This window comes from Anabrus simplex, chromosome 8 (assembly GCF_040414725.1).
Source record: "Anabrus simplex isolate iqAnaSimp1 chromosome 8, ASM4041472v1, whole genome shotgun sequence".
Classification (NCBI taxonomy): Eukaryota; Metazoa; Arthropoda; class Insecta; order Orthoptera; family Tettigoniidae; genus Anabrus; species Anabrus simplex.
Window position 1 is genome coordinate 214,474,807 of NC_090272.1, and position 20,755 is coordinate 214,495,561.

Sequence of the window (20,755 nt, forward strand, 5' to 3'; positions counted from 1 at the left end):
TACTGAATTGCAAATTTAAGACACGACATTTATTCGTAAAGAAAATATTGGACCGTAATTTAAACCACACGTTCATTAACATGTACGGATTATTAGCACCGATCTTAAATTTCAATATTATTAATTTATCAAGTTAAATTACCACACACTTTAATTCCGCATTAAAAACGACATCCCGTCATTAAATGATTTCCGACAAACTCAACACCTGATCACTTAAATTTTATTATTACGCACTAATCACTAAAAATTCCAATACCGAGCTCGATAGCTGCAGTCGCTTAAGTGCGGCCAGTATCCAGTAATCGGGAGATCGTGGGTTCGAGCCCCACTGTCGGCAGCCCTGAAGATGGTTTTCCGTGGTTTCCCATTTTCACACCAGGCAAATGCCGGGGCTGTACCTTAATTAAGGCCACGGCTGCTTCCTTCCAATTCCTAGGCCTTTCCTATTCCATCGTCGCCGTAAGACATATCTGTGTCGGTGCGACGTAAAGCCAAAAAAAAAAAAAAAAAAAAAAAAAAAAACACCTTGAATTATTATTATTATTATTATTATTATTATTATTATTAATATCGCTTCTCACAAATTTAACAACTTCACTTTGGTATGACAAGGCTGGACTTCCCTTCAATGTCATTACATAACTCGTCAAAATGACTAACAGAAAAGCACAGATCGGGTCTATTTGACTCTGATAACGAAATCAAATGTAAAGAAAATTATTCTTGAATACAAAGAAAATAAGAATACATGCATGACTTAACGTACTACCCTATATCTACAAAATTTACATCTACAACAAAACTGAATACATAAAAGGACCCGATTATTTACATTGTTATTATTTAATACTGTCCGTGCTACAAATTTAGGATGGGTCGTTAAGCGACTCATCTTGTTACAGAAGGTAACGAAATCTAATCAAATTATCCCCATTTTTCCAGTCACGCTAACATTTCCCAAATATTATTTACAGTTTAGTACTCATCTTAGTTATCGAATCCATTGCAGCTTGGCAGATGAGAGGCTCCTTTCGGCCCTTCTCCGCCGTTCTTACTCCTCCATTCTTGATGGCGTATTTCCACAAATGATTTCCTGGCACATTACCATTTTACACTAATACCTTAATTATCACAATAATTTACCATTGACAAGGTTAACACTGAACATTTACTTTTATAAAACAAATTAATACCCTAGACCCAAATTTTTAATATTTTACACTGTTTTAAGCTTCGTCCAGTTACCGCAGAATGGACATGGACACGTACGGCGGTGTGTCGAATTCTACGCCCGTCGCGTTTTATGTCGTCCGACGCGATACGTCTGTTTCATACGGCCCTCTTGAAGTGTTCATGATATCGGTTATATTCCAAAGTACAGGCTATTATTCCCTCAAAGTACTGTTCGTCACACAGTATGTTATTTACGTACTTATTGCGGTGCAATTTATATTACTTACTCTTACAATGCAGTTAACTGACTTCACTATGATATTTATAACTGACAAACACTGTCCTAAGTTAACTATTTCCAGTTCATGTTGCTTGAGCGCGATCACATTTTATAAGTACTGGCGGATGCTCGCGCCATTAAATGTTGAGTTACTATACGCCCGACGGATTTGAAGTCGGCTGCGAAACGACGGTTCAGCTCCAGAGATTCACTTCAAGTGTGGTGGCGAGTATCCCTTGCGCTCGTATATATGGATGAAGCTTTCCCTCGCGGATTCACTGACGTCATCCCCTTGAGGGAGGGGGTGGATTTTTAATATCGGCACTTGCACTCCGAATTTGACGTTAAAATTTATATCAAATTAATCCACTCCTCTAGCTTATTTGCTGGATTAAATATGAACTCCTGGCGATCACAGATTTAGGAGATACGGGTGGATTTAGCTCCTCACATTTCACGCCTTTGGAAGCGTCCCTTACAACGTGGTCTTCATCCAGCCAATGACATTCAAGCTGTCTGGTTTCCAAGAAATCCAGCCTTCAATTTATTTAATTTGCCAATAATTATTGATTATTTTTCCATGCGTGACATCTAATAAATTCATTATATTGCTCCGTGTACTCACAATAATTTATGATTACTTTTGAAGTTACGAGAATATCTCATCCATCTTACTATCAGTTGTCATCATTTAACTTTCAAGTTGGCAACATTTAGCAACCAGGAAACAAATGTCTCTAATTTCAGCCTCCTTTCACCACTGTCCCAGGCAGGTCATTACCCCGTCGTGCCAGCCCCCTCGCAGAATACCGCTAACCGTCTCAAAGACATTCTTGCGCCCTACCCTACTTCTCTACAAATAGCACATGTCAATACACAGAGCATTGTCCCACATTTCTCAGAATTCTCTGAAATATTTTCAACCTGTAATCTGCATGCTATAATGATTTCAGAGTCATGGCTGCGTCAATCTATACCTTCAGCGCTGGTTAAAATGAGTGGATACACTTTAATTAGGAACGACAGAGAGGGAAAGCCTGGAGGCGGAGTCGGAATATTTATACGCGATGATTTGAAATACAAGGTAATATTTAAATCGCCAAGTGAATACTCTCACAGAGCGGAGTTCTTGTTTGTAGAAATCGAAATTCGTGGTACGAAGTGTTTACTCGGTGTAGTGTACCGCCCACCGAAGACTGGAAACATCACCGATTTAGAAGAAGCGCTACAGGATTTAATATTCAGATATGAACATATGATTTTAATGGGAGACTTCAACACTGACCTGAAAAATGAAACCACTGAGACTAGGCGACTGACATGCATGTTTGAATCAATTAATATGACAATTCTGCCCTTGCAACCCACACACCATGTTGCAAACTCGCACACACTCCTCGACCTAATCATTGCAAACAATAATGACCGTATATTGACACATGGACAGATGCCTGTGCCAGGCCTTTCACGCCATGACATGATTTACGCTGCATACTCTTTAAAATGTCCAAAATAAAGGCCTAAGATAATCAAATACAGGGATTTAAAAAATTTGAACGACGAAGCTCTCATTGAGGACGCTCTGAGCACACCATGGCACACAATTCAGTATATAAAGGACATTGACGACAAAGTATCTCATTTTAACGAACTTCTCTTAACTTTATACGACAGACATGCCCCATTACGTACTGTTCGAGTAATTATTTATTAATTATTAATTATTAATTATTATCAGGCATAATAGCTGATATATATATGGACCATTTAGAACATCAAGAAGTCCAAAAAATAGAAAACATCATTCTTTGGTGCAGGTTTGTCGATGATGTATTCATAATTATGGACAATAGACACACAAACGAAAATACAATCTTGGAACAACTGAATGAAATAGATCCCCACATAAAATTTACTATGGAAACCGAAAACAACAATACCATAAACTACTTGGATATATCTATAACCAGACATAATAATCATCTAACATACAACATATACAGAAAGCCTACCCATACATCAAATACAATAAAAACAGACTCCACCCACCCACACACTCATAAAAAAGCCGCATACTACAGCATGATACACAGGGCATATAACATTCCACTTTCAAAGAAAGATTTGAACAAAGAACTAAACATAATTCATGAAATAGCCAAACAAAATGGTTATAAAAGAACAATGATAAACCATATCATCAACAAAGTAAAAAACCAACCAAAAACTAAGTTAACCAGAATCACCAAAGATAAAAAAGAATACGCACTATTCACTTACAACAATAACCATATACACCCCATAACCAACATTTTCAAAAAACAAGGCCTAAAAATAGCATACAAAACTACATGCAATAACACCAACATATTATACAATTCTAAATCAGTCAATAACATAAACAAATACAACCACTCAGGAGTGTACCGTCTAAAATGCAATGATTGCCAAGCCAGTTATGTAGGGCTTACTGGTAGAAGTTTTTCAATAAGATACAACGAACACGTAAATGCCGTTAGACATAGACACTTCTCAGCCATGGGACAACACATCAATGATCAGAAACATAGGTTTACAGACATCAGTAATGATATGCAAATCCTCAAAATAAACCCAAAAAGCCCCTTGCTCAGTATACTAGAAGAATTTTATATAAACTTAGACAAATACGTTAATCCAAATTCCAACTTAAACGATAACATAGACAGAATTAATATTCTTTTTCATACAGTTATTCCCCTCCTGAAAGATTATTATTTAAAAAGAATAGATAAACAAAAATCCATAAATACAAATCTACCGCTCCAAGACCTCCCCTCCTTTAATCCCACTCCCGTTACAAGTGCTCCACCCATCCCTTCAAGCCTCCCCTCCACCGCCGTAAACTATAACCTCAGAGTAACACGCTACAGATCTCAACAGACAGCCATACAGAGCACACGATCCCAACAGCCAACGTAAGTAATACGATATATACTTGCCACTACATTCTTTCGATACATTATCACACACACTTATTATTTCTACTTACAGATATATTAATTTACAACACGTCTCCACGATACAACCAACGTACAACCTAATTTAGATACGACATCCAATATGCACTTCATCTCTTAATGGTGACCTACTCAACCTGTATTCGACACGCGACAAGATGTGAACATTTTCTCAATGATATTCAAGATTTCCAACTACAACAGCAGTATCCTACAAAATTACCAGTTATTACTATAATATATTATGCTATTTCACTCGTAACACGTATAGCATGTGATCGATCCTATTCAAGTAAACATATATTTTAATAGACCTACAATACAACAACCTACAGTACTGTCACCAATTTATATTTATATTTCATTTAGATTTTTTGAATATGCACATAGCACCACATATCAATACCATTATCTAATGTACTTTAAATAAGTATTTCATACCGGTTTTAGCCCCAATGTTTTATCTTAGCAAGACTTTTATATGTCTAACAAAATAAAGTGTCAAGACACAATTCTATTTTAAGACTGAAAACGGGAATAAGAGGTGCTACAAACTTATATATTAATATTAAGCATTCATGTTAACTAGGTATTACATACCCATTTTAATTTTAAGAGTTCAAACCAACAAGGTCATTATGCATTTAACTGAACTAAACAAGTGAATCAGTAAACTTTACAACCACTACATGAAATGTAATCAGGATACCGAAAATTCAAATAGTACATATTTAACACCCTACATTGTACCTAATATCACCATATATGTGCAAATGTAATAATTTTACCCCATATTATGTAAAACAAAAATTGTAAAATAGAATAGCATGTACCTCTCAGCAAATGTACATATTCAATCCATTAGCAGTTTGTCAAATGGATGAACCACATCCAATACAATACTTTTGATACTGTTTACAAAGAAACAGAAAATCTACATAATAGCTCTAATAGAACAAACTTAATCAGGATACTGAAAATTCAAACAGTACATCTTTAACACCCTACATTGTACCTAATATCACCATATATGTGCAAATGTAATAATTTTACCCCATATTATGTAAAACAAAAATTGTAAAATAGAATAGCATGTACCTCTCAGCAATTGTACATATTCAATCCACTAGCATTTTGTCAAATGGATGAACCACATCCAATACAATACTTTTGATACTGTTCACAAAGAAACAGAAAATCTACATAATAGCTCTAATAGAACAATTTTATAAATTCCATAATACATGCATATGTACTTACCAGTATACTAATGACCCATCAATTTTAAACTTTAACTATTATATGTGATGTTTTTATAGATATTTATATGTGTCAACTGAGGATGACCCCATAGGGGTCGAAACCGGTATTGACCCTATTTACCAGTTTGGTAGTAAATAAAATAGTGTATTGATAAGGTGGTGATTCATATTATTTCTATATACTGTTCGAGTAAAGCGACCCTCTAACCCGTGGCTCAATCAAGAAATTCATGATAAAATGAAAGATAGGGACTCAGCCTATAGCTACTACGTAAAACATCCAGCGCAGGAAAATTTTGAGAATTATAAAAAACTTCGAAATAAAACCACGCAGATGATAAGAAACGCTAAAATACGCTACTCGTACGAAATTTTAAATACACATGACTCTGCTGTTGCATGGAAGACTCTCCGAGATATGGGTCTAAGTAAAACGAAGACAAAAGACAGTAACTGTAATGTACCTTTGGATGATCTGAATGAGTATTTTAGCTCAAGAAACGTCCAGACGAACGGAAATACCAAGAGAGCCACTATTGACAGAATATTTTCAAAGGGAAAGCATGGTGGTGAAACATTCTACTTCTCTCACGTGACTCCAGGTGATGTAAAGAGCGCCCTTAATGACATAAAATCAAAGTCTACTGGACACGATGGAATAAACCTGTCCCTTTTAAGAAGAATTCTAGACATCATTCTTCCTACAATAACGCATATTATTAACACCTCTCTTATGACGGGAATCTTTCCTGGGAACTGGAAAAATGCCATCATCCGACCCTTGCAGAAAAACAGTACCCCCACAACCCTTGACGATTACCGCCCTATTAGTATTCTCCCTGTACTAGGAAAAGTACTGGAGAAACTAGTACACAAACAAATGACAGCCTATCTCTTACATCATAACTTACTCGACAGATATCAATCAGGGTTTAGATCGAACTACAGTACCAGCACAGCATTAGTAAAAGTAACTAACGACATTCAGCTAGCAATGGATAACGGACAAATGACAATTCTTACTCTTCTCGACCTCACAAAGGCATTTGATTGCGTAGATAAAGACATTTTACTAGCTAAATTAGAAATGATGAAATTTTCTAATAATGTATTATGCTGGGTACGTTCCTATCTCAGTGGACGTAAACAATGTGTGTCAGTGGGAGACAATGTGTCTAGGTGGCGAAATACTGAGATGGGGGTAGCACAGGGTGGGGTGTTATCACCACTTCTGTTCTCCCTATACATGAATGACCTATCAGAACAACTGATGAACTGTAAATATCACTTATACGCTGATGATATCCAATTGTTTATTCATACCAAGCCGAATGACATACAAGAAGCAACCATGAAATTAAACGAAGACTTATTTAACATTAACGAATGGACTAGTAGCCACTGCCTGAAAGTAAACCCATTAAAATCGCAAGCCATCATAATAGGATCTAGAAAAGCGCATGCCAAGTTAGAAAGCATCAACGTACCGATTGTCAAGATCAATGAAACACCTATAGCACTGAAAGACTCCGTTAAGAACCTTGGAATAATTTTTGATAAGTATTTAAGTTGGTCAGAGCACGTAACAAAAATTTGTCAACGTGTATTCGGTTCATTACACTCACTATACAAACTGAGAGATTTTCTACCTGTCAAAACCAGGAAACTGCTCATTCAAGGACTAATACTACCAATATTTGATTATGGTGATGTAGTCTATAATAACGTAAGTTGTTCACTTGGTTCTAAACTTCAACGGGCGCATAATGCCTGCATTCGATTCATTCTAAATGTTCCTCTCCATTCCCACATCAGCCCATTCCTCCATCAGCTGTCCTGGTTAAGATTATGTGATAGACGTAAATACCATGCTGTTTCTCTTCTTCACAAAATACTGCGAACAGGTAAACCACATTATCTGAGAATAGATTTCAACTACCTCTCTCCCTCAAGCAGAACACCCTCAAGGTCATCAGTACAAACCCTGCTGTCCATCCCCACTCATCACAGTAGTACGTTTAACAAGTCATTTGTACCGGGGACCATACATTCCTGGAATTCTCTCCCGGCTGAAATTAGAGACTTAAGCAACCTAAAGCTATTCAGAAGAATGTGCTGGAAATTTTACCTACACTCAGATTGATTTACTCTTAGAAGTACCCTTAAATTTTAGATTATTAAGTTAAATGAATAAAATATCAATGTAAGGTTAGAAACATTATAGTTTATATTTTTCGAGATATAGCTCTAATAATAGTAATTATTATAAATTAATTTTAAAATGTTAAAATGATTTTTATGATGCTTTACATTTCATACAAATTACATTTCACATTAACTTTAAATTATAATTAACTTATTTTTTAAGTAGTTATAATGTTCAGTATATTATGTTTATACAGGTGCATAATTATATGGTTTGGCATAATAGCAGGCTTCATAGCCTGAGCCCCGCCATGTACAGAAAGACATTAATAAATAAATAAATAAAATCATCTCTTAAGATGGTATCCCTGAGTCTTCCATCAAATTTTAGCGATTGGCCGGCAAATGGTCACGTGATTTAAATTTCTACCTGCCCGAACCTAGGCTAGCGAATGTCCTCGCAACCGCTGTAGTTTTCCATGACGTCACGGAATCTCCGTTCGCCAAAAATATCCCAGCGCATTACTCATGTTGCGAGCTTCCTTTGTATCACCTACCCCCTTCTCTTTCTGACCAAGACTTATTTGTGGACTTGTATTTCCCTGTTCGCCAACTAATGAGATCCCCTGCTGTGAAGTAGCTAAATGTTGTTGTGTCGAGCTAAGCCTCACGGCTCCAGTTTGTCGCGTACTCAACCTATTATTTCAACAAAGCTTGTACGGAATAAGTTTTCTGTATTTCAATAAATGTACCATATATTATTTTATCAATCAAATCGTGACTGACTATGGACCTATGTCACTCGGGTTCATCATACATGGCTTAATTAGATGTTCTTAATAGGAAGATACATTAAAATTATGGAAGAGAGAGTACTAAAATATAAAATAAATAATATATATATCATGTCCAAAATCCTAGAAAGACGTGAAGATCAATCTTAGGAGCTAAATTTGAGGATTTTCTTAGCAATGAGATCTGGTAAAAAAGTTATTTATCCCTTGTGGATAAGAGTCTATAAAGATTCAAATTTATCGTCAATTTGATGATTGAACTTATAACAGGATAAATGTTGGTCTTCAAGAAATTTAAATGCTTGTTGTCATGTGACCTCGGCGAATGCTGTTGAAAAGATATGTTCTTATAGATGTCAATGATCGTTCGTTGAACTAATGGATTTGATAAGGATGATTGAAAGGGACGTAAATCAACGTTTGTATTGAAAGCTGCTGCTTGGTTTATCTTGTTGAATGTCTGTAACAAGAAAAGGAATCTTGTAAGTAATCGGAATTTGTGTTGCTAGTTAAGAGTGTGTTTCTAGAAACTTCACTTACCCCTCCGATTGCTGTTTGTCGGTTTGGTGTTGTCCGAGGTTATGTGGTGACTGTCTGTTCTGTGTCTACTCCTTGTGTTGTAAGAGTGAGGTGGTGGAGGTTGAGGGGAGGGAGTAGGGGTAGGAGGAGAAATGTTTGTGGGTGTGGTTTTGGAAGGGGAATGTCTAGTAGGAGCGCAGGGAGGGGTTGAGTTCTTTAATGTTGGATGATTATTAGTTGTTTTGGGAATTAAAACTTTGGCAAAATTACTTTTTTCTAGATTAAGCGTCTTTAAGAGTTTCGGTAATTGTTCGTGTAACGGATTTCTTATTTCAATTTCGTCATTTAAATTTTTTTCCTTATTGAAATACTGGTCTAAGTGGATATAAATATTTTCTAATTCTGTCATTAGTTTACCTTTTTCTATCTTCTTTATAATTTTTAGGTCTTTCTCTATGGTTGTAAATTGGTGGCCTGACTCTCTCATGTGAGCACTCATCGCAGAATGTTTGTTGTGCTTTGTAGCATTAACGTGTTCTAAGTATCTTGTGAGAAAGTTACAGCCAGTTTGGCCAACATATGAACATTTACATTCTACACATGTTAATCTATAGATGCCAGAACTTAGATAAGGGTTCTTGTTGGAATTTATACTATTGTGGTTGAAAAAAATGTTTCTGTTTGTATTTTGTGTTTTGAATGCTACATTCACATCTCGTTTTTTGATAGGATTAGTTATTTGAAAAATGGCTGGATTGGTGAATGTAAATGTTGCGAATTTGGACTGCTTAGTTTTTTCGGGAGTAAGATTAGTTACTAACTTTTGTTTTACTTTATTGATGATCCGATTGACTATATGTCCCATATATAACTTTTTAACTAATGAAGTTATTTTAAATATAACAACATTATAATGTATTGAACAGGTGGATTTTATTTATTTATTTATTTATTATTGTATATTAATGGTCAAGTCGCCGATCGCAGTGAAACTTGGAAAACACATTGAGGTACACGTAAAAAAGATGTCGGCATCAATTTTGGGTGCCAACATTCATTAGGGCGTTAACTAAGGGGCCTAAAAGTTGCGACATTTCAAACTCCGCGCAATCAGCGATGAATACCTGCTGGACAATGCTAAGCCGGCACACTCTGCGTGCCTGGAGACACGCCTCTGCACCTCCTCCCCTACACACCTCCGCCCCTCCTTCTGGTTCACCACTGCACGTTTCTCTTCTCCCCGCGCCTGCTGGTCTTCTTAGCTGTCAAAGAGAACCGGTGGTTCACTTTGCGTACTCTATCAGCCTTCCTCATATCTCTCCATTGTAATTTCCATGTTGTATTAGTCAGTTTATACGTTTTCTGAAATGTTTGCACCAGGCGAGTTGGCCGTGCGGTTAGAGGCACGTGGCTGTGAGCTTGCATCCGGTAGATAGTGGGTTCGTATCCCACTGTCGGCAGCCCTGAAGATGGTTTTCCGTGGTTTCCCATTTTCACACCAGGCAAATGCTGGGGTTGTACCTTAATTAAGGCCACGGCTGCTTCCATCTCCTAGGCTTTCCTATCCCATCGTCGCTGTAAGACCTATCTGTGTCAGTGCGACATAAAGCAACTTGCGAATAATGTAAATGCACTTTGTTGGATACATTTCAGAAATAGTGTTTTACATGGCATTTGAAAGTTTTAAACTGAGAATCAAGGTGATTGCATGCATTAATGGGTCTTAGAATACTTTGTGACGTGGCAAGAGTTGATATTTTGAATTACGAGACAAGGCGGCCATGGACAAGTGCATGGCAGGAAATCGTAGAAGGATAGACACTGTACTGTGTTGTAATGCAGACAGAAGGGAGAGACTTTCTCCCCTAGTCATAGGAAATTTTGATAAGCCATGATGCTTTAAGGGCATTGGGTACTTTCCGTTCAAGTACAAGGGATCTAAAATGCATACGGTACAGTAATCCAATGAATAAAGCACTTGCACAGAGGAGCCAGTATAGATTCTTCCTCGTCTTTGAGTCAGCTCGATAGCTGCAGTTGCTTAAGTGCGGCCAGTATCCAGTAATCGGGAGATAGTGGGTTCGAGCCCCACTGTCGGCAGCCCTGAAGATGGTTTTCCGTGGTTTCCCATTTTTTCACACCAGGCAAATGCCGGAGCTGTACCTTAATTAAGGCCACGGCCACTTCCTTCCACTTCCTAGACCTTTCCTATCCCATTGTCGCCATAAGACCTATCTGTGTCGGTGCAACGTTAAGCAAATAGCAAAAAAAATAAAAAAAAATTTTTTTTTTTTTAAATCTTTTTAAAATTTCAGTGTGGGGGTTACGTTTGCCGATGAGTTATCCAAGTGCTTTATTTGAATACTGTAAATGTATCTTGTTGGATGGATACATTTTGGAAATAGTTTTTTTTCCCCATGGCATTTGAAAGGTTTAAACTGTGAATCAAGGTTAATACTTTGTGATGCAGCAAGGGTTGGCATTTTTTAATTATGATTTGGCGGTTAATTCAAAATCACGTAATTCGAAGTCCGATTTTTGCGTCCCAACGACTTCAAATTAACAAGGTTTTACTGTATTTATAATCTAGTCTCATTTGTAAAAGGGCCAGAACTTATGGGATGACTAGGGAGATACAACCTGTTGTGCTTTTAAGTCTTTGTCTTTAGATCAAAGATGGAAAGGTCTGCGTGTGTCCTCTTATTGGCTTATCCTTGTCTTATCTCTTGCAGGTATCTCAAGTCAACGATAGGCAACATTTCCTTGATAGATCGTTTTCGTAAAAAGAATGAAGACTCTGAAACATCTCCGGAAGAGCAGGTATTCTCTTTCTGGATGGATTATTTTGTGGAGGCTACGAAGGAGGATGTTGGTGACAGCATAAGGTTTCCTGTGAGTTATTGTATGTAATATTTTTGATTGAGTATTGCAAAGAAGCCCTGTATTTGCTCAGGCATTATTTATTTTCTTTCTTTAGATGTTGGTGTTGGAGCCGACTAAAATCCTGATGCCTAGCTATGTGAATGTAAATCTTGGGGCAGAAGAAAAGTCTATTCAGATCTGGAACCTGTGTTTGGACAGTATGAAGGGCAATTGTCGACAGGTTCATGACTGGCTGTTCACTGCCAGCATGATCCGTAGTGTCAGGTGAGTGAGACCTTTAAATGTTTGTGGCCTCTGTGTAGTTCGATTTAAATAGTAGTTGAGCCAGTGAGGTTTATTGCGGAAGACATCTTACAACTCAGTTCTAGACCCCTATCCCCTAATTATTAATACATTTTTACAGTGTAATTAATATTTAATTTGATTAATACTGATATACTTAGGACTGGTTTGGAATAATGAAAATTCTCTTCATTGGTACTGTAAACCTGCCTGGAATTGGACACTCCCTGCAAATTTTTAAAAAAACCTTTATTCTATATTTGCTATGTAGGTAGTAATTCTCTTTGGCATTCTTATATAGATTAACATAGGTCTTAGGTTGGTCTTCTAAAATCTGTGTTAAACACTATTTTCTGATAACTGCTTTTCTGTTATGTGCTGTTCAGTGTCAGACATATCATGGAATAGTTTTTAAGTAGGTGTATTTTGGGATCAATTAAGTCAATCTGTTAGTAGATTAAAAATTATGATGATAATCCTCAGCCTGTTTCCAGTCATTTGACCGGGTCAGGAATGGAATGAATGTAGCCCCCATCTAGCGGCGAGGATAGGAATTGTGCCAGCTGCTGATGCCTAAATTATCCTAACTAACCTTAAAATTGATTTGCTGAGGGATCTCTTCATGAAAATTTATGAACAGGAAGAAATAACTAATGCTTGGAGGGACATTTTATTGTTCCTAAGTAGACGAGCAAAGGAGATGTTCGGGATTGCAAGAATTACAGGGGAATAAAACTTACATCACACACCATGAAGCTATGAGAAAGGATTATCGATGAGTGATTGATTATGGATGCTATCTTTGGACTGAGACAACTGATGGAGAAGTTCCATGATAGACAACAGGAGTTACATCTTATGTTCATAGAATTAGAGAAAGCATATGATTGGGCACCCAAAATAAAAGTTTGGAGGTGTCTGAGGGAAAAGATGGTGCCAGAAAAGTACATCTGTGACTCAGAATATACATAGAAATGTTAAAACCAGTGTCGGAAGTTGTTTGGGAGATAGCCTTGGCGTAAAGGTTGGTCAGCCTTAAGTCCCTTCCTGTTTGACTTCCTTATGGAGATGTTGACCGAAGAGGTGAGAGAGGAAGCACCCTGGACCATGTTATATGAGGATGACATTGTGCTGTATGCTAAATCAAGAGAAGAGCTAGCAAACAAGCTGGAAGGGTGGAGAAGTGTTCTGGAAGAAAGAGGCATAAAGTTTGAGCTAAAGCATAACTGAGTATCTATGCTGCAAGGTAGAAGGACGAGTGTAAGCTCTGGAATCGCAAGGTGATGTCATAAAGTTTGTTACTGAGTTTCATTACTTGGAATCAGTTATACAACCAGGATGGAGATGTTGCAATGGAAGTGGCTTCCAGAATCCAAGCAGAATGGAGAAACTGGAGAGAGAGGTCAGAAGTTCTATTGCAATAGGGAAGTGCCAATAATACTTGAAGGAAAAATTTACAGATCAGCTGTGAGACCAGCTATGCTGTACACCACTGAAATGGTGGCTCTAAGGAAGAAAAATATCAGCGAGGATACTTCGATGGATGTGTGGTGTCAGCAGGAAAGATCATCACCCGAAGGATAGGTGAATAGATCTGGTGTGAGAAGACCTCATGGAAAAGAGCCAGTGTCAGAAACTGTTTGGGAGACAGCCTTGAAAGGCATGTCATAAATTTGTTACCTTTCATTTCAGCACAGGGAGGTTCACTCTTACCGCTGACAGTGGAGCATTGATGTGAGACAGTGTGGCCCAATAGTTCTGTGTAGTCATTTTCTTTCAGTACAGAGCTATGGAATCTAAAAGGAAGATTTTAAGTGTGAAGTTTAAGGTTGAAGTTACCGAGGGCGGAAATAAACAAGCCGAGTGTACATGTGCTTTCAGATAAATTCAGCGTAGGAAATACATAAACAAATTCAACTCTTCAACAAAAAGGCAGCATATTAAAACAGTAGCAAAGAATGGTGATGACAATAGATAAAACAAATTTCCTAAAACTCAAGGTCCTGTTGATAAAATTCTGTTCGAGTGGTTTACAGCTTAAAGAAGCAAAAACATTCCCATGTCTGGGAAGGAAGTAGCAAGAGAACTTGGCTATGAAAATTTTAAAGCTTTGAGTGGTTGGCTGGAAAACTTTTTGGTTAGGCACAACATTAACTACAAGACAGTGTGAGGAATCTGCTGATGATGCTGGCCCACAAATTGAACAGTGGAAAGAGAAAGTGTCCCCGATTATGATAGGTTATAAGGAAGAAGACATTTATAATGTGGATGAAATGGTTAACTTTTTCGTCCTCTCCCCGACAAATCTTGAAATTTTCAGGGAGAAAAAGTGTAGCAGGTGAAATATTAGTAATGAGGATATGACTGCGCTACTTTGCTCAAATATGGTAGGTGAAACAACGAAACCTCTTACTGGAAAAACACAAACCTTTGTGTTTTTAAAGGACTGGATGTAAGACAGTTACCAGTAAACAGCAGAAGTTTAGGCTCAAAAAGGAAATGTTTTAGGCACCTGAAATAGGCTGCTTAACTGCTAAATTTAGGCAGTAAAATGAATAATAGATATATATATAACTGAGCAAATATCAAGAAATCATTAAAACAATGACATAAACGACCTTAACTTAATTTTAATGTGCAATATCGGTATTAAAAGAAACCAAATACACTTCACAATCGGCACATATAGGCCTAACTCAATTACAGACTGAGATTAAACATCATGTCCGTAGTTAGCTTCACAGTAAATAAGACCTTTCTCTAAATTGTCCATGGAAAAGTTATAGCGCATGTCACCAAGTATTAATTTGAGCACTGAGAAAGAGCATTCGTCAGCTGAAGACACAGGGCAATATTTTAAGTTTTTGATGTTGTGAACTGGGATTTCACTTCAACTTTCACTTTAGATGATTTTATTTTCGGCATTACGTTTTCTTCAAGTGAACACGTTGAGCTCGGAAGACCAACACGTACCAGATGTGCAGCTGTTGTAGTGAAAGATGAAATTCCAAGATTTGACAAGCTTTTATTTATAAAGGTAAAGAGACTGGGACTTTTGTATTGTGTCACTAATTGCTGGGCTTACCAAAGCTGGGAAGGAGGAAGGGGTTGCTATCTGTCCTTGCCGTGTTTAACGGTACAGGCTCATAAGAATCATAGTTGACCTTTAAGTTATAGGCTCTTTAAAAATAATGGTACAGTAGGCCATTATTATGAATAGTGTAAAATATCAAAATTAAAAAGGAAATTCAAATCTAACAAAGAAACACTACTCAGTCTGGAAAATTGGCACTAAAAATAGACTTAGAATGGAAAATAGGTGCTAACATCAAAATAGGCATTTTTAGGCATTATAAAACAGCTTTATATAGACCTAAATGTTCATGAAACATGTAAATTTAAAAGATGATGCATGTAGGTGGTCAGGAAAAAATAGGCATTTGCCTGAAATCTGCTGTCTAGTTATCAGTGAAAGAGAGAACTAATAGAAAAACTTGGATGAAATTATGAATGACTGGCTTGTCTCTTTCGATAAGAAAATGAAAAACCAAAACAGGAAAGGTTTACTTTTCCTAGACAGTGCAACCTCCCATCCTGAATTAAACTTGAAAAATGTCCAGTTAGTGTTGTATCCAGTGAACACTACTTCTGTCTTGATCAAGGCAACATCCATGTTTTCAAAGGTCAGTACAGACAGCTCATAGTAAATCTTGACACTGCATCTTCTGCCTCTGATCTCTGCAGCTAATGCTTGGAGGGACATTTTATATTTCCTAAGTAGACGAGCAAAGGAGATGTTCAGGATTGCAAGAATTACAGGGAGAAATCCCAGTTCATCACATCAAAAACTTAAAATATTGCCCTGTGTCTTCAGTTGACGTTGAACGCTCTTTCTCAGTGTTCAAATTAATACTTAGTGACAAGCACTATAACTTTTCCATGGACAATTTAGAGAAAGGGCTTATTTACTGTTAAGCTAACTACGGACAGGATGTTTAATCTCATGTGGAGAAGATGATAGTGAACGTGAAATGTTCTCGAAAAATCAGTGTACACAAGGTTTGTAAGGGAAATCTGTTGTACAACTGTGAGAGTTGGTGAGTTGAAGTACAATGTAGTGGTGGTGGTGGTGGTGGTAGTAGTAGTAGTAGCAGTAGTAGTAGTAGTAGTAGTAGTAGTAGTAGTAGTAGTAGTAGTAGTAGTTTGAGTTGAATCCAGTTGAAGGTTATGTAACTGTTAACATGTTAGGTGCATTAAATATAAATTGGAATTATAATTAACAGCTCCGGTAAAGAACGGCTTTGAGAGGGTGTTGGTGGGGAAGTCCAGATTAGGGGGTCTTGTACAGAGCGACCGCTCGCTTCAGTATGGTGTGAGCGAGCAAGAGGTACACACGTCCGTTACGCAGCGCATTATCATCAAGTTTCTGGCGAGAAGGCACCGAAGCTTCGGAAATTTTAAGAAGGCTCCATGTACAGTTTGAGGACGCAACTCTTTCAAAGACCCAGGTGTATGAATGGGACAAACAATTTTTGGCAGGACAGGAAGAAGTGGAAAACGAGCCCCACCAAAGACGAGCACGGACAAGCATCACTGCAGATAACATTCCTGCTGTACGTGATCTTATTGAAGAACATCGGTGCATAAACATTTCTGAAATTGCTTCACTCGTAGGAATAAGCTTAGGAATTGTTCAATCCATCATCGGTGATGAACTTGACCTTCAGAAACTGTCTGCCTTGTGGGTTCCTTGTCTCCTCACCCAGGAACAAAAAATTGCTCTAGGATGTTTGTCGGAGGCATCTGAATCGCTACAAGGAGTAGGGATATTATTTTTTGCATCACATTGTGACTTCTGATGAAACCTGGGTTCATCATTACACCGTGGAGTCAAAACAATCAAGCACGGAGTGACAGGAACAAAGTGTAGCTGGCCCAGTCAGAACTAAAACGCCTTTCCGCTGGAAAGGTGCTTGCGACTGTTTTTTTGGGACTATGCGGGCATTTTGCTTGTGGATTTCTTGTGTGAATGAAGGACAGTGAATGCAGCCTATTACTGCCGTCTTTTGGCTGAGACAAAAGCTGCATATCGTAACAAACGCCGCCGGCAACCGATCCGAGGTGTTCTTCTTCTGCACGACAATGCAAGGCCACACACTGTTGTTGTAACAGGGGAAAACTGGAGGAAATGCATTGGACACCTCTGGAACATCCTCCTTACAGGCCAGACATGTCACCTTGTGACTACCATTTGTTTGGACTACTGATAGAAGAACTGAGAGGAAAGCAATTTCATGGTCATGCAGCAGTAGAGGAGTATGTGCGCAACTGGCTTCACACACATTCTTTTTTTCGAGGACGGCTTAAAAAAGTTGCCAGTTTGGTGGCGAAAATGTGTCTCAGATTTGGGAGACTATGTAGAAAAATGAGGTGCTTTGTTGTGTATTTGTTGGTGGATTCAATAAAATTGTAAAACATAATTCCAGTTTATATTTGATTCACCTAGTACAACCTAGTCAATCTAAGAAACTAACTTCGTCACTGGCAACAATTATTTCTTACTCTGTTTCCTCTTGTTTAACCGAAGTCAAGGCTGAAGTGAAAATGTATCGGATGCTCGACAGTGTCAGTGATCCGAGCCTCATAGATGACTTGAAGTATGAAAGTTCATCCTGTTACAGATGAAATAGGACTTGCTACTATCCAAACTCATAGGGTAAAAATAAGTGGTCAGGTTATTTATTTATACTACGATTTTAAAACAGTTTATTAAAAAAATCTCAATATGAGAAAAACAATATATAAAACAAATTAATATAAATCTACCCATAACTACAAACTTGTTGCTGGTGGCAAGGAGTTTCATCTAGCCTTAAATGACATTGACCTGATTGATTCAAGATTTTATCTTTATTTAGTTTGGAGGCTACAAACTAAAAGAATGTCAAAATATAAAATAATATATTTGATTTTCTCTTTGTTTCAGCCTGTACAAACGTGATGAGAGATGCTTGTTCCTGTATGTTCATCAGAATTCTGATGACTTCCAAATGTTCCTACCGTCAGTCCAGTGCAGACAGAGGTTTTATGATCTAATACTGGAGATGACAGCTGATCAGGAGGGAATGGTTACTGACCTGGATTCTGATCTGTCAACCGAACAGATGAAGGTACGTTACATGAACATTGTTATTGATTTCTGCTTGTGACCAATTCCAATTTAAGGATAATATTGCTTCTAAGGAAAGAATTTAGACTTACAAATACAGATCCTGTTATAGGAAAAGTCTGTACCTGTTATGGTGATTCTGATCATTTTCAGTACAGTATACATTATAGCTGATAGTTTGTTGCGTTACTCATAACTTGTAATATCCAGAGTATTCATTCATAGTGTGGATTAATACTCTATCACGTTTTAAGTCCTGGTTACATCACACTTTCAAGCAATGTGGAACATTGCAATTAATCTTTTTATTCACCCGCTCAATGTAAGTGAACCATTTTTAAATGTATTAAATTGCATCGTTAATATGTGTAGTCAAAGGATCAGCTAAGTGTTGTTTTTTTTTTCCATTTTTATTTACAAACCCTTCTTTGCTCATATTATCTTTCAAGAAGAATCCTGCCTTTAAGGAACAATGATAGGCCTCTTATGTATACATACTCCCACTCTGTGCTATTTTTTTCAAGAATATGCCATTTATTTGACATTTTATAGTCTTCATTGGACCACTTTAGTCAATTGTACACCGGGCAAGTTAGCCATGCGGTTAGGAGCTCGCATCCGGGAGATCGTGGTTTCGAACCGCACTGTCGGCAGCCCTGAAAATGGTTTTTCGTGGTTTCCCATTTTCACACCAGGCAAATGCTGGGGCTGTTCGTTAATTAAGGCCACTGCCGCTTTCTTCTCATTCCTAAGCCTTTTCTGTCTCAACGTCGCCCTAAGACCTATCTGTGTCGATGTGACATAAAACAAATAACAAATAGCAAAAAAGTCAATTGTACAATGGATTTTTCGATTTTCTCTCAGCCCAGTACTTCTTCATTCTCTCGGATCTTGATTTTATCTCCTCATCTGAAATCACTCTTCCCATGGTTTGTCTGTTGATCTTGGTCTGTAGTCTGGTGTCTTATGTTTTTGAGTGTCTTGATGCTGTGGGTCTTGCTTTTTAAATCCTCTACTGTGATTTGTTGTTCCTTCATATCCTTCTTAATTTCTGTAATCTACTTAATATTACTCTTACTGTTCCTCAGTTTTTCTATTATTATCCTGCTGATTCAATTTTCGGGTGTTCTAATTAGGTGACCAAAGAATGAGATTTTTTTTTCTGATAGTGCTCAGTACTGGTTCTATTTCTTTGTAGACTGTTTCGTTGGAAACTAGTCTCCATTGTCCATTTTCTTGGTATTTTTTGTTTATACATGTTCTGATTATTCTTCTTTCTATTTTGAGTATTCTGTCTATTACTACAGTATTAGTTGTTTTGAAAATGATTTCACTAGTGATTGTTATTTCTGGTTGTATGACTGCTTTATAATGCTTTAATTTTGTGGCTATTGAGAGTTCTTTCTTATTGAATGTCTTCTTGATGACATATTGAGCTTTGGTTAATTTGTTTATTCTATTATGCCATGTTTGCTTTTTGTTAAGGTTGTATGTTATAATTTCACGTAAGTTTAAATTTGTGTATGATTTTGATTTCCTGTTCTCCTACTTTGATTTTCTTTGCAAGTAGGTGGTCGGTTAACATGATTTCTGTTTTTTTTCAAAGGATATTTTGGGGCCAATTTTTTTGTGCTATTTCCTGATGTAATGATGTAATTTGTTGTTGAGTTTCCTGAACATTTTTAGATTGGAGAGTAAGGTCATCAGCAAATCCCAGACAATTTAAGGTTATGTTGTCTTTTCATCTTCCAATTTTGATGTTTTTTGGGTTATCCTTATAGCATTCCCTCACTATATATTCCAAAGCACAGTTGAATAGCAGTGGTGACAAACAATCTCCTTGTCTTAAACCAGTTTTTATGATGAATGGCTTAGAAAATTCCCCTCTGAACTTGACTTTTGATTGTGCGTTGGTTAAAGCGAGTTCAATAAGTTTGATTAGTTTCGAGTGCAGTCCAAAGTTTTTTAATATTTTCAATATTGAACATCTATGAATACGGTCATATGTCTTCTTAAAGTCTACAAATGTTATTGCGAGAGGTTTGTTTTGTTTTCTGTAATATGCCATAACTAATTTTAACGTGATTTGTTCTGCACAGCTTCTCCAAGGTCTGAAGCCTCCTTGGTATTCACGTAATTCTTGCTCTAATTGTTCTTTGATTCTGCAATACAGGATTCTAGCAAATACTTTTTATGTACAGTCCAAGAGAGAGATACCTCTATAGATGTCTGGATTTCTCTTATCT

General features: G+C 37.2%; 1 protein-coding gene across 1 annotated transcript in view; it reads left to right on the forward strand.

The window, feature by feature from the left end:
- Ask1 (apoptotic signal-regulating kinase 1) overlaps positions 1–20,755 on the forward strand; it is a 226,847-nt gene that overhangs the window by 27,472 nt on the left and 178,620 nt on the right. The window contains exons 5-7 of the mRNA XM_067152155.2: positions 11,908–12,067; positions 12,153–12,322; positions 18,327–18,510. Coding sequence (XP_067008256.1) covers positions 11,908–12,067; positions 12,153–12,322; positions 18,327–18,510 — 514 coding nt within the window. The remainder of the gene's footprint in view (positions 1–11,907; positions 12,068–12,152; positions 12,323–18,326; positions 18,511–20,755) is intronic.